At 35.8% G+C, this 16,920-nt stretch overlaps 1 protein-coding gene, 1 long non-coding RNA gene and 2 pseudogenes across 3 annotated transcripts; 2 read left to right on the top strand and 2 right to left on the bottom strand.

Moving 5' to 3' along the window:
* The first annotated feature begins 1,478 nt into the window (after positions 1 to 1,478).
* Positions 1,479 to 2,332, top strand: LOC104703807 (uncharacterized). 2 transcript variants are annotated; one of them, XR_015561478.1, is made up of 3 exons: positions 1,499 to 1,661; positions 1,753 to 1,920; positions 2,038 to 2,332. It is a non-coding gene; the product is annotated as an uncharacterized LOC104703807 (long non-coding RNA). The 2 variants fall into 2 exon arrangements; XR_754246.3 differs by having other exon boundaries at positions 1,479 to 1,920.
* A 4,257-nt stretch (positions 2,333 to 6,589) lies between these two features.
* On the top strand, positions 6,590 to 9,935 carry LOC104705179 (uncharacterized; annotated as a pseudogene).
* Positions 9,936 to 10,044: 109 nt separating this feature from the next.
* On the bottom strand, positions 10,045 to 14,709 carry LOC104752859 (coatomer subunit alpha-1). Its single transcript, XM_087457585.1, has 4 exons — positions 14,459 to 14,709; positions 14,069 to 14,301; positions 13,325 to 13,819; positions 10,045 to 13,223 (listed from the first exon to the last, which is right to left on the bottom strand). Exons 2-4 carry the CDS (start codon positions 14,274 to 14,276, stop codon positions 10,276 to 10,278), a joined length of 3,651 nt encoding a protein of 1,216 aa, XP_087313711.1. The 5' UTR covers positions 14,277 to 14,301; positions 14,459 to 14,709; the 3' UTR covers positions 10,045 to 10,275.
* Positions 14,710 to 15,540: 831 nt separating this feature from the next.
* LOC104705178 (putative F-box protein At3g19560 pseudogene) lies at positions 15,541 to 16,827 on the bottom strand (annotated as a pseudogene).
* Positions 16,828 to 16,920: the final 93 nt, after the last annotated feature.

Here is a 16,920-nt window from a genome sequence, read left to right as displayed (position 1 = left end):
AGAAATTCTAAAATATATTACAGTTTTTTTTCTTTTCTCATTTTAGTTCATGACATTTGAATGATCCTTAAGAATCCGAAAATAATATCTTTGACTTTTTTAAGTTATATTTTAGATAACAAATTACCAAATGAAATACAAATGACCGAATGAAAATAATTCTTGCGACCACTAGCTCAACACTACTATAAATATGAAGAATAAATGAATTATCCCTCCCAAAAACAAGGATATATATATGAATATTATGAGTTTGACAAAAAAATAGTATGAATATTATGATTGCATACGAACCTCTTTAAGGATTTAATCGCAACATGTGTTTAGAGAATTAGATGAAGACAAATTTAGAAAAAAATTGTCCACTCTTGCACAAAATTGCCACCATAAAATACTAATACATTGAAAGTAAAAGATTGACATTTGGTATGTACAAGCGTCAAAAGCAAAAAAAAAATGTGATTGTTAATTGTTGAAAAGCTTATGAATTCATAATTACATTACATGTATAAGTTACGTTAGCTATTTATATACTCATGTCCATGTGTTGTGGATATGAAGTTACCTAACAAGGTAAATGTGGTAATACGGTAAAAAAATGTTATGTTCATTGTGGACATAGCCATGCGATATACCAATACCATATACGGTTTAAATCCATATTAAATTAAGAACAACACATTATTAAAGTAAAAGCAAAAAAAATTAAGAACAAGGCAGCTGATCATGCACAAACTTCATGTGGTCATTGTTCCGATTTTTGGTCGAGGCGTTACACATGCTTTTTAAGTATTGGAAATATATATATAATAGAGATCAAAAACGTTGAACGTACATGCAAATATTATTCATAAATATTAATATATTGCCTCATGTCACAGGTTACATGAGGTTGACATATCTAAATTATATAAACTTAAACAACAAAAATGAGATAAGGTAAATTAAATCGCAGAAAGTCTTAAGTATTTTCTTAACACTCACCTTCACGTTTTCACCTAACAAAAGTTGTGACGTTATCTTTTTGTTAGAGATATGCGATGAATAATATTGCATCGCCAACTGCCAATTCCAATACGAATTTGCAATAACTTTGTGGTCATATTCTTATAGACATATCCATCACCAAATAGTATTCATGGAAAATTAAGTTAGATTAGGTGTAGATATATATATGGTGATAGATATAATTAGATAATCTATTGTAATCTATGTGTACATGAGCAAGTTTCCAATACCAATACTAAAGAACTATAATGGTGTAGCTGTTTCTTAACAACTTCAATAAATCAGAACTAGCTGGTAATCATTATGAAATTCTTGGAAGTGGTTCAAAGAATTTTTTTTTAAGTAACGGCAGACCTATTTGATTTGATGTTTTATTTTAAGAAAATAACATAATAATATCTAACTTTTGTAACGGATTTTTTTTTTCATTTTTTTTTCAAATTTAATACAACCAACTTCCTTTTTGTTGTGGGGGTTGTTGGCCTAATTCAATGCTTGTTTTTCTCTTGTCATTTCTTCTTCACCTCTTCGTATTTATATCTCTTAGCCACACTCTGCAAACCCAAGATACAAAAAAATTAAAAAAAAACATTGCAGTAGCTCATGTTGTCTTCCTTTTCATTTTCCATATCCGCAAAATAAAATTTTTAACGGTAAGTACCTGTCTCTTGTGCCCTGTGCATCAATTTGTTTCAATCATTTATTTGCTTTTGATTTCTTCTCTTTTGGTTTGGCTTTTTTGAGGTGGAGTTTGGTATATAATCAGCAATCCATGAACGCACTACACTGGTTATCAAAATACGAGATATTGGTGCGGTTCAATCAGAAAACTGTACTCTCTTTTCTTTTTTTCCAGAGATCGGCTTGTTTGATTGAGCCGTGCCAATATCACGTGTTTAAAGAAGACTTGATGTTAGTATAGACTTTTTTTTTTTTTTGTTAGTAGACACTTCATCAAGGTATATACATCTATATTGATTCTCTATTTTAAGATTTTTTAATTAGTTTTGTTTTGATGTTTATCTGCAGGCTCTTATTAAGTTCGGATAAACAAGAAAAAGGAAAAGAGAAAAAAAGACAAGAAAATAACAACGCAAAAACATTTGCGAGAAGATATTGCTATCATCAACAGCCAGAGAATACATAATGTTGTATTTGTCTGAAGTTTTCAGTTCGTTTATATTCTTATCCTACCATGAATATAATGGTGTTAAACCCGTGGATTAGACATATAACTCGTTCCACTATAGAACTAGTAAAGGCTAGCTAGCTAGAACTTTTTATTTCTTTTTAAATACTAACAAAAGCTATATTTGTCTGGTTATTTGTTTTTAGTCAATTTACATCACTATCAGAAATATTTGATTTTGTTATGTTAAAGAGAATTAACTAACTAATCTAGTGAAGAATTATCTATCCAAAGTTTTCTTCCCAACACAAATATACCAAAGACAACTCATTCTTTTTATGCCGGACACAAATGATAGACCACCTTATTTGTAATATAATAAATCACAATGAACGGTTCTACTAGCAAAATGTTCGAACCTTCAATAAATTTTACGTCCACAAACGTTTAGAAATTTTACTTCCATAATATGTAAGCAAGTGCACTTAACGAATATCGAAATCTAAATTTTAGTTTATAACTGTGAAAACTAAATTCAAAGTAAAAATAGGTAAGTTCAATTTGCTTTACATATATCTAACATATTTTATGTATACGAACCAGAGGTGTATATATATATTTTTTTGGTATCAACCAGAAGTGTATATTCTTTTAAAGTACTCAAATATAAACGAATGACAGAGCATATATATATATATATGTAATTCAAATATGTGCAAAACCAACAAAAACCTGCGAAGTGGCCGGCATATCTTTAATTACATCTTGCAGAATACCCACGAGCTTAGGACCAAAACCTTAAATTTGTTTTGGCGGGGACGGATTTAATGAGAGATAGGTCTACACTTATATATATTGACAAATCTACTATATATATCCATCACATGATAATTTCCCACAAAAGGGACATAAAACTGATTTGAGGACATTCTCACTTTTGTCAATTTTGTCATTCTAATGTGTAACAACCCTATTAGAATATCATAAGAAGATATACCTCAGCTTTCTTCATCTTGGAAAAGTGTCTGAAATTGTTTGACAAAAACTTACATAAAAGTGTTATATACTAGTAACCTAAAGCCTAAAGGTATAATAACCATAACGAACAAAATCGAAAAGTAGGAAAGTGAAAGAAACCAAAACAGAAAGGAGTGACAAAAGAGAAATAAATGAGGAAGGGAAAACGAAAGCATGTGGAAGGAAATAAATGAATTGGGTACAACAATTAGAGCTCTGTCTCTCATAGGACAAACCAAATGTAACCAAAAAGGTATGGTTTCTCTTCTTTAATATCTTTCCCCTCTCCATTAAAAACATTTCACTTTACCTCCATTTTTTTCTCCCATCCAAACAGTCAAATTAGAATGAAACTCTCTGACTGGTTGTTCAATCCGGATAAAAAATCTGCAAGAATTCTAATAGAATGGACATTTAAACGGAAAATGATTAGAGAAAGAAAAAAAAAAACATAGGGCAAATTGAAGTTTAACACTTTTACAAAGTTGGAGAGGACGGACCAATCCTGAAATACGCATAGTTTTGCGAAGGCTTTTGCATGGTTTGTTTCATGATTTTGCCAGTCTATATCATGAGAGACATAGCTTAACTTATATTATCGCTTAATTAGGCGATGTATGGCAATGCCTCAAAAGCTACGTTTTACTATTTGCCTAAAGACAGATCCACCCAAAACCTGAATCGAGTCTTCGAGATATATATGAACTCCCCCACTATCTATCCACTTGAGATTTTAAGTGTTAATTAGGTGAATTTCTCCACATACCAAATTCCTATGAGAACATATACACATTATACAAGGCCAACTTTAATATAAATGATGTTATAAAATATTTTACATATATAAAACCGTAGATTAATATTTTACTATAATAATATTCAAAAAAAAAAATTCAACAAATTCTGTTCTATATGATATTATAGAATCAGAACTGGATTGAATATTCTGAATATCATTACAAATGTTAGGTCTTACATCTTCTTAGATTCGTTGAGATCTCTCAAGATCTACCGAGCGAGAATACTATTTCCTGAAAAGCTATTTTTTTTTTATTAATAAAAATTAACTGACAATAGGCTATTTATAATAAAACCATAAAAGCCCTAAAAAAAATCTCTAGAACATTCTTAAAACCTCTAAAAAACGAATTCTATAATTATTAATAATATTAATATAAAAATAAATAGAAATAATTCTAATTATGCGCTGAATCAGGTCTTACTAACTAAAAAAAGATTCAGTCTCGAATCTTGTGTTTGCGATGCATAATAATATTTTATGCTTATTGTGCCTTGATGCAGGATAATACTTTTTAATTTACATATATAGCTCACATTCTTCGAACTGTTTCTGCTATGATGTAGAGATATAGTTTGTGGTCTTGTCCACTTAGACAAGTTGAGCATAATTCACCCAAACTTGAAGCCACAAAATGTGCTAATAATAGCTAAAGGGGAGACATTGATTGCAAAGATTCTGATATGAGGATTAGCAAGCGTCTCAATGAGCATAACCCATCCTTTGATGAGCACCTTGCCACATGTAGGTTTATCATTGTTGTGTTTGGTAGATCACCATATTGATTTATAGAAAAATGTAATGGCCTAGGTTGGTAATGAAAATGCAAGCTAAATTCATGTGCATGTAAGTATGTGACGGAATGTATTATAGTTGAATCAGTGATTATGCTCATGAACAACTTTTACACAATTTATTTCTAAATGAATGCATAAAATTTTCAGGTCATGGCAGTCCGGGATGGCAAGCACCAGAGCAGCTTCGCAAGGAAAACGAAAATGAAGCACTTGACATGTTTAGCTTTGGTTGTGTCCTTGGGTTACCATCCTTTTGGACGTGGAACTGATCTTGATTTCAACATCTTGGCGAACAATAAAGTTAACCCCTCCAACGTAAAGCATCATGAAGCTTTCAACCTCATCTACCAATTGCAGAACGTCAACTCTAATTTACGGTAATGCCATATTCTTCTTGTGTACTAATTTGGAATTCACTTAACAAGACCACCTTTTAATATGCAATTTACTTTTTTAACCATCCAATGTTTTGGAACTCCGATATAAGAATTTTTTTCTTCGGGATGCTAGTGATCCAGTTGAGCAGGCTGATTCTATAATCTTGATTGTTTGATATATATTGAGCATAGTTTACATTGAATTCAATATAAATATAAATATTTTTGTGTAATATCTTACATATATTTAAAAAAGAAAAGTAAAATAACAAAAAAAATTAGCAAAACATTTGTATAATATAAACAAAACATAAGTAAAATACTTTTACATATGTGTTTTTATAACAAATAAAATAGACTCTCAAATATCATACCAAATCTTTTTTTATTATTCGCGTTAGAATTTTGTTAGTTTATTAAAAATATATATTTATATACAATTTTAATACAAATTTTCAAGTTTCATGTGCTATGCCTTGAGTTTGGTTATTAAAAATGTATATTTATATATATAAATTGTATATAAAAATGTATATAAAAATGTAGATTTATATATATATATATATATAAAATGTTATTAAAACCGAACTTACATTCGAAAGTAAAAATGTATATTTATCAAGTATGATTGTATGAACAAACTCTCCATGTGAGTTCAGTTAACCGAAATCGAATCGATCTGGTTCATTCAGTTCTTAGAAATTATTGCTGAAAATTAACCTAATAAATCATCGGTTCGGTTCAAATTTTGGTTAATGAACTGTTACCAAAAATTTTGGGGGTTTTCTTATAAAAACTGGTTAACGCTAGGTCAAATTGGGTAAAATCAGTTCGATTTATATATTTTTGGTTTAATACGATTTAATTTCGGTATACATTTTAGTTTACTTTAGGTGTTTTTAGTTCTAATAAAAAGAGGTAACCAATCGGTTCAACGAATTGTAAACTGAACATGATTCAAAATGAAGCCGAATTTAACACATTGCTAAACTAATTTGAACCAAAAACATAAAAATCTGGTTTCGACCGACCGGTTCGGGACAAAAGAAGAAGCTCTTCTACCTATTATTAATTTATCACAGAACTTTGCTTGTAGCCTTTAAAGTTTAAACAAAAGAAGATAAATGTAGCCTTTAAACATCGTCATCTTTAGTCTTTAATCACAACTTGAATCTGGTTACTTTGAATTATTCTGAAAATAATCACAAATTAGTGGAGGCTACCATAAGTTTTCTATTAAGAAAGAAAAATCCACATAGGCTTATATGTCGAACACTCGAACTTAGTTAGTCGGGGGAATTAAAACATTGTTAGATACAATCATACAATGCATTTAATTTGGAAGGTTGTGGATCTGTATTGGCTGGTGATAACATTAAATACGCTATATCACTCGTGTCCTAGCACTAGCAATCACCAAAAAATATAGAGAGCACTGAGTTAATTACAAAAGCAAAAAAAAAAAAAGACAGAGAAATCATCACACTCATTACTCAAAATCTTTCATATCTTTTGTTACTCAAATACTCTCTGTACAAGAACACTATGGCTTTGGAGGAGGAGATCATATCAGCCATTTCTGAACTTATATCTATGGAGGACCCTTGGGTAGGCCTGGGCATTCGGTTAACCATTCGGTTTCGGTTCGGTTGTATTCGGTTTCGGTTATTTTGGATATAGTAATATAGTAACCATTTGGATATTTTTGAAATTTCGGTTCGGTTCGGTTCGGTTTCTTTCGGTTCGGTTTCGGTTTGGTTATTTAAATAAATAACCATAACTAACATAAATTATATTAACATTAACCAAATAAACCAAATATAACCAAAACTAACCGAATATAACCAAAATTAACCAAATATACAATAACAAAAATACAAAAAAGGGAAAAATATGGATTCAATTTTACAAAATAGTATTTAACTTTGTAAATTCAAAATAATAACATTTACATATATTGATTATTTAAAATATTTAATTGTTTTGAATCTAGAAATAATTTATATTTTAAGTTTATTTTATAGTTTTGCATAATATTAAGTATATAATATTTGATATCTTCTAGGTTTTCGGATATTTCGGTTAACCATTTAATTGTCGGTTCGGTTCGGTTCGGTTTCAGTTAGTTTGGATATAGATTTTTACTAACCATTCGGGTATTTGAAGAATTTCGGTTCGGTTCGGTTTGGTTTTTTTCGGTTCGGTTTCGGTCGGTTATTTGGTTATCGGTTATTTTGCCCAGCCCTACCCTTGGGAAGTAGATAATGGGGATGCTAATACTGAAATCATTGCACGCATTATTCAGATAAGCTATGTTAGTAGTCAGTGGCGGAGCTAGGAAATCATCACATCAGGGTCAAAAAAAATAATTAGGGTCAATTATGTGATTTAAAAATTTTACCAGGGTCAATTGTGCTATTATACCAGGGTTAATTTGATTTTTTCCTTAAAATTTTATCTAAATTTAGAATTTCACCAGGGTCAGTTGACCCACATGATTATAGTCTGCCTCCGCCACTGTTAGTAGTGCATTCTGTGAATATGCTATGTTTGTAACGCAGCAGGAGTCGGAGCTCATGTCACTCATTACTCAAACCATCTCTATCTACAACTCTATGGATTTGGATTCTCAGCCGGAGCCGTTAAGGAAGCTCATATCGTTCATCACTAAAAAAGCAGATCTCGACAACTATATAGATCCCTTGTTGGAGCAGGATTTGGAGGTCTTGCCACTCTTTGCTGAAACATTAAGTCTTGAGCCAGAGCCAGAGCTCATATCACCCACCCGTAAAATAGTCTCCCTCGTCATGACTACGGATCCAAAGTGGAAGAAGCTTATGTACTTATGCCCTCAAGTAGCAGTAAGGTTGGAAAAAGGAAAACTACACGTGGATGAAGAGTTCTTGTGGGGAACCAATTACAAATTGTGTTGTTTCCCTTTATTCTGGTTGAAGTTCAGATCAACAGGAGAAGACGCTACCCATTTTTTCTGCCGAGGTTGCAATGGCAAGAACCATAATGTACATAACAAGGCTCCTGTTGAGATCAAGCACCCTCTTCATCCAAGGCATTCTCTACAGCTTGCTTTTTTGCAAAAGTCTCATGAAACGAGGCAATGCTATTGTTGTGATGAAGGTCTCCAAGAGCTATTTTATTATTGTTCACCTTGCGACTATGCTATGAACATATCTTGTGTGGAGAAACCACCAGTCTTTTCTGTAGACCATTCGAAGTGGCATGAGCATAGTCTTGCTCTGTTTCCAAGACAGAGTCCCTTTGCTTGCAGCCTTTGTTCCTTGACACATACGAGTTGTCCTTTCTATATATGCCCCCCTTGTGACTTTGTGGCCCATCAAAGGTGTATCAGCTTACCACGTGTCATAAGGATATCTCGCCATCCCCATCGTATCTCTTTTACACATTATTTTGGTCAAGGAGATTGGTCTTGTTGTGTTTGTCGTAGAAAGATCGACAATGACTACGGTGGTTACTCTTGTATCAAAGAAGGTTGTTCATATGTGGCTCATTCAAAATGTGCCACACAGAAGAATGTGTGGGATGGTAAAGAACTTGAGGGAATACCATAAGAAGATGAAGAAGTTAAACCGCCGTTTGTGAAGATAAGTGATGGAGTCATAGAGCATTTTAGTCATCAACGTCATCATTTGAGACTTGATGAGAACACGGGTAGAGATTACGACGTGAATAAGGTGTGTCAAGCATGCATCACGCCAATCTATTCCGGTAACTTCTACTCGTGTATGCAATGCGATTATATTCTCCACGAAGAATGTGCAAATCTTCCTCGCAAAATGCATCACCCGATACATCCACATATGCTTACTCTTAAAGGAGGATCTCGGGGTCTTGTGGAACATAGTGTGGATCCATGTTCAGCTTGTCGGTGGAAGTGCAAAGCTGGTTTCTTCTATGAGTGTGAAGAACGAGATAAAGATAGCTATCTTTTTAGGTTACATGCGCAGTGCGCCACGATTTCTGAGCAATTAGTCCATAAAAGTCATAATCATCCTTTGTTCCTAACATCCATACCAGGAGAGCAAAGAAGATGTTCGGTTTGCAAAACGTTGGAACAGTATTCAACAAAAGAAACATTCAACTGCATTGAGTGTGACTATTTTGCTTTGTGTTTCGGATGTGCAACGTTACCTCAAGAGGTGAGGTATGAGCATGATAAACATATGCTAACACTTTCTTATGGGGAAGAGACAAGTAGAATGACGTATTGGTGTGAAATTTGCGAGCAGAAACTAGATCCAAAGAAGAGGTTTTATATGTGCAGTGACTACTGTTGCGTCACCTTACACATTGAGTGTCTGCTTGGGCAAGACTTATACGTGAAGCCTGGTTCATCTTGGATAAGCTTCTCCTTCAATGGAGAGAAGATATATGTTCATTCCAACGATCATCATATGACTCGACCATTTTGCTCTTATTGCAAGAAACGTTGTCCACACAGAATAGTTTTGGAGTCGTCTGGTTCAAAAATTTGCTCCACTTCTTGTGTTGGTTATTTTTTGTCTAAGCGGTCATCGTTCACTTTCTTGGCTGTAGATACTGGTCATCGTGAGTATCTACAGCGGATGGGCTACGGGGACTATGAGTTCTCAGCAATGACGTAGAAATTTGTGGAATCTTGTTCGAAAGTTCGGACGGTCGAAGGCGTTTTCTGATGTGTTTAACGTTGTTGTGTTACTATCGGGTTCAGTCGGATCAATCTTTTTTCTTGAAAACTCATAATGAGAAACATGCAAGGATCACTAAATATACTGTATTTGGTTTTTTTATCACTAAATTTGTTAAACGACAATTTTCACAAATCATAATTTCACAGGTAAATCATAAATTTTCGAAATTGAAAATTTAAAATGATCCAGCACGGGATTTAAAAGACTACTATGCATCAAAAAAGATTATATAAAGCACGAAGCTAAAGTACTCTTGTGTCGTTGTTGCTAAAAGATAAGAAACAACTTTCAAAGACTTAAAAAAAAAAAAAAGTAATAGGACCTGCAACGAGAAAAATCCACAAACCTGGTTGGTAAGTACACCACAATCACAAAACGAAAAGCTCAACACTCTTATTTCTGTTAATGAAGTATCTCTGTATTGATAATGAATCTGAACTGATCACCGGACTTGAGATGGAGAGCATAGCAAACCAGATGCGTCTGCACCAATCACTGCTAGATCACAGACTGTGCATATGTTTCCTTCTTGGCTTGGTACAAACCGGGCCGTGCAGTAAGGACACGAAACGTCTTTCTGTCCTTTGTAGATCGGGACATATGTTGACCCGCATATCACAAACGGGTTTCTGAAGTCGTAGTTAAGCTTGGTTGCGTCGGTCATGTTACGATCAGCGGCTTGCTTAACCTGTTTTGCCATCTTGGCCTGGTTCTCCGCTGGCTTTGATTCCAACAGCCTTTCTGCGAAATTATAAGCAGTGGCGAGGTTCTTTGCCTTGTAGCAGACGCCCATTGCACTAAGCAGCGCGAGCCGTAAGTGAGGTGTTTGGAGGTTGCAGTGAGTGAAGTAAGCAGCGAGCTCTTGCTGCCTCACCGGATCATCTTTCATTTCTCTCCTCTTGAGCTCCATTTGAAGACCAAGGACATATTCTTTAACGATAACGATTAGTTCCTTAACCTCATCGACTTCTCTTCTTGTCTCGACTACCACTAGAGGGATGGTGTGGAGGATAGAAAGGAAGAGACGGAGAGCCTCAGTGAATTTCCCACTTGTTGTGGCTTTGTAGCCAGATTTGAGCTTCTCGTCTAGCTGAGAGAAATCATAAACAAGAGCTGGTGGGCCACGAACGTTGGGACTGGAAGACTCGCTCCATCCTCGCTCAATGGCAAGTGGAACAACAGGAGATGAAGAAAAAGCACGCAGATAGCTATGGCTGCCATTGAACAGATCAAGAAACATCGATTTCAAAGGTGTAAAGTTCTTTATACCAAGCTGTCTGTGGAGCAGACGCATTGCAGTGTCGAAGCTTCCAGCTGCAGCTTGCTCAGCAGCAAGAGAAGATTTCTGGCTCCAGATCTGACTTACGGGCATACCTTGGGGAGGTGTCACAAAACCCGAAGAACGTGCATTAGTAGAGGCTTTAGGAGTGTCAAGCTCTGGTGGGAGATCCAAGTCTTCAAGTCCCCATCCAACTTCCTCATCGTTATCTTCTTCACCTCCTTCAGCAGCCGCCAAAATGTCTTCAATGTCTCTGTTTTCCATTCCATCAACATTTATGTCAAGTTCCTCGCCCCAATCGCCTTCAACATCATCTTCATCAACAGTACCTCCTCTGTCTGCACTCTCAAGTCCTCCTTCAAATATTCCTTTCATCACTCTCAGAAGAGGCCAATCACCACCACACATGACTGGTGTCGGTGGCATAAGAAGCGATGGAGTTTTCCCTTCAGGCAATGAGGGCACGTTGTCTCCTAGCTCGGTTGCCAGTCGCTCAGCAATATCATTTAAGCCATGAACCGAAGCCGTGATATAAGCTAGAGGCAAATGACCAGCATTCTCCAGAATTTTAACGCGCTCTTTAACATCTCCTAGGTAGAGAGCATTGTGAAACTGACCCATCACGTTGTTCTTCACTTCCGCAATCTTCATCAACTTTGAAAGCTTGTCCAAATTACCAGTAATGAGATAAAGAAACGATAACCTCTCAAAGTTCTTTGTCTGCTGGTATGCAAACTCAACAATTCCAGAATTACCTTGGCGAAGAGCCTCCACCCCAAGTTTATACCAGTGGTCTTTCTCGTTAATCTGTGTAGCAGACGCAACAGCCACACTGATGTTGCCACTTTCAAGAGCCAGGTTGAATCGGATCCTCTCATCTTCAACAAAATGGAGGGCAACCTCAGGGAATCCTTTCTGCTGCAGGTAAGCAATCATAGCCTGTCCACATAGCTGGGAGTTCTTTATCATGCTCATTACATGATCATATCTCTTTCTCAGAAGTGAAAGCTTGAAAATGTACTCGGTTGCATTAATGGTGATAGCATTGTTTTTCCCATCGCGATCCAAGCAAAAGATTGTATTACCAGACACCTTGGTGATATAGATTGGGACATCCAGGGTTCGGATGATTCCACTATCTCCATTCGGAAGACAGTACTTGATATGATTCAACGTCGTGTAAATGAAGACACCATTATCGTCCCAAGCTCCACTTTTCACACGTATCGTCTCATGAAGCGTGCACTGGAGAACAAGTTTTTTGCTCGCGATAATTATAGTATGTTTGCTGAGCAAAGCAACACTCTCCATATCACTAGACCAAACAACGTACCTAACAAATGGTGTCTGAAGTTCACCAAGAACAAGCCTTTGCTGGAGGTCAAATATAACTACTTTATCCTCAGATCGACAAAGTAAATTTCCAGTTCCGGCATAAAAGATAGCATCTGTGGGAATAGGCAGAGAACTCTTTTTAACCACCTCATTCTTTAGATTCTTGACTAGCACCTGGCTGGTGCTTTTCTCGAGAACAGCAAACCGGTTACGGGCAATGAATACTGCAGAGCCACCTGTCCCTCTCTTTGCATCTTGCACAACGTCACTCCTGCCAACACTATCTTTCGGTATGATGTACAACTCATAAGAACCACCATCCAGATCTGAGCAGATCAAAACTGCATTTTCAGTCGGACTGTATGATAGAGTCCTCGGACTTTGATTCAAGCTTGGAGTACCAGGACGCCGTATAGGGATAACTTGGGAGTCTCTTTGAGTTGAATATTCATAGTACCGCAAAAATCTATCCTTGGCATAGAACAAAGAATCACCACTCAGAGCAAATGCAGGACGTTCTCTCTCAAGTTTGAACACGATCATGCCACTGTCATGTCCTGCTGCTAGTAAATTCATCTCAGGGTGAACTGCAAGAATCCAGAATCTATCATGTTCACGACGAAAAGTTTGAAGTCCCGTCCGCTTGGTAGCATCCCAGACACGGATGCTCTTATCTTCAGAGTTTGATACAATTATGTCCTGTTTTGCATGGAACATAACAGATGAAACGTTATTCATATGGCCTCGCAATGTATCCACCTCCCAAGCTTTAGTTTCTGCAATGATATTGATTAAAAAAAAATTTGCATCAGTATAAAACTAATGATTGGTGGCATATAAATTTTGAAAGCACAAAAGTATAACATCAAGTAATTACCATTCATACGCCACAGCTTTACTTGGCGGTCATCTGCACCCGAGACGATAAGAGGCAGGGAGGGATGAAAAGCAGCCCAGTTTACACCTCTGTCATGACCTTCAAGGACGTACTTGACAATGGCATCAACTCCACCAAAAAGATCACTATTCATCTGAGTCAGCCTCATGATGTCGTCAGCAGGAGAAACTGTCTTCTTCCTAAGAGCACCAATATCCCAAACACGGACAGTCTGATCTAAGGATGCCGATACAACGAGGTCTTCTTTTGGGTGGAAAGAGGCACACATAACATAATGATTGTGACCAGTCAAGACGGAAACACAAGTCCGTGATTGCCAGTTCCATATACGGATAGTCTGATCGTCACTGGCACTCACAATCCATGGGTACTCATGATGGAACTGAACCGTTCGGATGTAATCAAGATGCCCAAGAAGAGTGAAAAGGCACCTGTGTGTTTTGTAGTTCCACACTTTAATCTTGTAATCATCCCCTGCAAGCATTAAGATACTAGACAAGCATTAAGATCATAGTCATACAATATATACGTCTTTTTGAATCTAAAACACACTAAAACAAGGCTCACTTAACGCAAAATCTGCTTATATGAGATATGTAAACATTCGATTTTAATTTCAAGATCCATAAATCCAACAAAATCGAGGTTGGGACAAATCAATCATACGATTCACTACAGCGAGCTAAATCTAAAGGTAATGAGGAGAGCAAAAAAGCAATATACCTCCGGAGACGAAGAGAGACTGAGAATTGTGGAAGTGAACACCACGAACAGGTCCTTCGTGCTCGTCAAATCTATCGATCAAAGTACCCATACGATAATCCCAGAGCTGGATCACGCCACTGTGCAAACTCGCGAGGATCCATGGTCTTTTAGGGTGAAAGCTCAAACCCTTAACTCTGTTACTCTTCGTCTCGAACTTTGTCAACATAATAGTAATCTCCCGATAATGCACTCTACATACAAAAACAAGATCACAAAACAAAAAAAAAAACAAAAACGAAATCACGAAAAATTCATATGAGATTTTGCAGATATAGATCTAAATTGCAGCAACGGAGTGAGATCAAAGGAGAAATTAGAAATCGTAAAGAGAGAAACAATGGTGATTACCACAGATTCAGATGAGTTCGGAAACGAAACGAAGAAGGAGAAGAGGAGGAGGAAGAAGAAGGTATAGATCTGAGTGAGTCGCTATGCCTAAGAGAGAGGAGAGGCGAGATCTCGAATTCTCTCTTTTGCGTTAATTTGGGATAAAAACTTATATATTGAGAGATGAATTCCATAAATATACCCTTTTTACGAAAAGGTTATTGGTCTGATGATGCAATTTTGTTTTAATTTAATATCGAAGTCCAAAGAATAAATTTCTCTTATAAACCTTTGACTTAAAATTTCGAAGTAAAAATTTCGTTTATTTTATTTTTATTTTTTTGCTCAAATTTTAGAAACCTTTGACTAGATTAAAATTAAGATGTAATTTCACTGAAACAATAAAAAAAAAAAAATAGACACGAAAGTTTTGATTATTGGTCTAATGATGTTTCTAAAACAATACGTCAATACCTTCAGAAAATACCTTAAGAGATACAATATAATATTATTGATTTCATTACCAAAAAAAAATATAATATTATTGATTTGATGTTAAAAAAAAAGGAAAGACACCTCAAAAAAATAAAAATAAAAGGATGAGTTCTAATAATATTATTGGTCGAATGATACAATTTTGATTTTTTTTTTTACTTCATATAAAAGGCGAGTGTTTTTCTAAAAAAATTATAATGTTGAACATAAAAAAAAAAAATCAAAAGTTATGCATCATTCCACCAAAACATAGAGTAATAAACCTAAAAAAAAAAGACGTCAATAGTTGTCACCATAGTGATGGAGATTAAGATCCGATTAGGCAGAAGAACAATGACATCTCTTGGAGCAAAAATAGTAAAATCTCCAATAGTTTTACTTAAATAACAGTTTTGGTGTTGCTATAATCATACAGAAGTAGGAGTGAAGACTCTACATTATGTAGAGGGTTAACTAAAGCAAAGACTGCATCAAAGAGAGTTGTTTCGGAGACTACATGACAAATTAAGGCAATGCCAGAAGGGATTGAGATCGAAGTATCATTCTGTAAAAAACGAATCTCCCTTAATTTCAACTATGACTACTACTAGTCACTCTTGTAGTCTTGTTCACAGAACAATCTTTACAAAAGAAAATAAAAGCAAAGAAAACAAAAGAAAAAGAGATATCCACGAAACATAAGATGTATTGTAATATGGACTAATCAATAGTCTCGTCCTTTCCTTTTGCCCTGTAGTACTACTAGACCTTGGTTGATTATGCCCAAACCTTGGAACATAATAGGAGCACACAAGTGGGCAACTGTATGGAGATTCTTCAACACTCACAGCTTCTCCGAGATCCACTTCTTTCAAGTATCCATCCTCCCCAATGATGCAAGCAGTTTTGTAGAGACCGGTCTTGGTCGGTTCAAATCTATCTATATCACAAATGACTGCAACTTTCTTCTCCTCGTCAACAAAGAAACTCCTAGGCTCAACCACAAACTTAAGACCACTGATGATTGTCTCCGTATCAACGGCTAAGAACTTGTTCCATGCCACCGCATTGGGCTCGATCTTGGTTGTAATCCACATCTCCATCTTATACGTATCTAAGCGCTGAAACAACACTGCAAGCTGCTCTTCTCTAACTGCAGATAGAACCATGTCATCGTATCTAACATCACAGTGAAACGGAAGATGCAGAGCCGGTCCAAATCTCTCTCTTGTGAAATCAAAACAGAGTAAAACACATTCTTTATCTACTTCTTCAACTTTGATTCTTTCCTGAGCAAAAAAGTAAGTGTTCCCTTTCAATGACACGCCTCGTTTGTATAACACTACAGTAGATGAGATGGCAAGAACCCTCCATGAGTTAGATTCAAAATCATAGATTTCGTACTCTAAATTGTAGCCAAACTCAAAGAAAAGCCTCAAAATCTTGTGGTTGTTGTTCTTGTCGTATCCGATACCAAACATATCTGATCTGCCGTAAGTGGACCTAGGTTTGATCAAACTGGTTTGACACGAGTACGGGTTCCAAACCACGAGGCTAGTAGTGTTTCTCTCCTTCTCCTTGGTAAGGCATAACAATAAGCCATCACAATAGAAGACGTAAAATATCTTGACTTGATTAAGTTCACCTATTCGCTTTATAGATGGATAAACCAAGTCGTCTTTGTGGTTATGGACTCCGTAGAGATCAACACTCATCAAACAGACCTTAAAATCATTAACCATGATCACCATCAAATCCTTGGCTGCTTTAGCACATTGCTTGTTTGTAAAGCTAGGATCTTTCGATAAACTGTTCCATTGTTTGCAAGTAGATCTCACAGCTCTCAGAGATGATATAGGAACCCGAGAGAGTATCTCCTTTACCAAACCCTGCGAAAGATCAGACATCATCGACATTGTTACAAGTTTCCAACGTCCAAGTGCTGTCTGTATAATCGAAACTAGGGTTTTATAACTTTCACGCTTATCCACTCAAATAAGGTAGTTTAG

The sequence above is a fragment of the Camelina sativa genome, chromosome 7, assembly GCF_030686135.1.
Source record: "Camelina sativa cultivar CO46 ecotype springtype chromosome 7, ASM3068613v1".
Taxonomy (NCBI): domain Eukaryota; kingdom Viridiplantae; phylum Streptophyta; class Magnoliopsida; order Brassicales; family Brassicaceae; genus Camelina; species Camelina sativa.
Note: the sequence above shows the minus strand (reverse complement) of the source record. Positions and strands in the feature narration are given on the sequence as shown.

What these genes read in the sequence shown, in the direction of transcription:
- LOC104752859 (XM_087457585.1), bottom strand. Translation starts at nt 14,276, where the DNA reads ATGTTGACAAAGTTCGAGACGAAGAGTAACAGAGTTAAGGGTTTGAGC. An exon ending in GTCTCTCTTCGTCTCCGGAG is followed by an intron (nt 13,820 to 14,068) that starts GTATATTGCTTT and finishes TAATGCTTGCAG; the next exon opens with GGGATGATTACAAGATTAAA. An exon ending in AAAGCTGTGGCGTATGAATG is followed by an intron (nt 13,224 to 13,324) that starts GTAATTACTTGA and finishes ATATCATTGCAG; the next exon opens with AAACTAAAGCTTGGGAGGTG.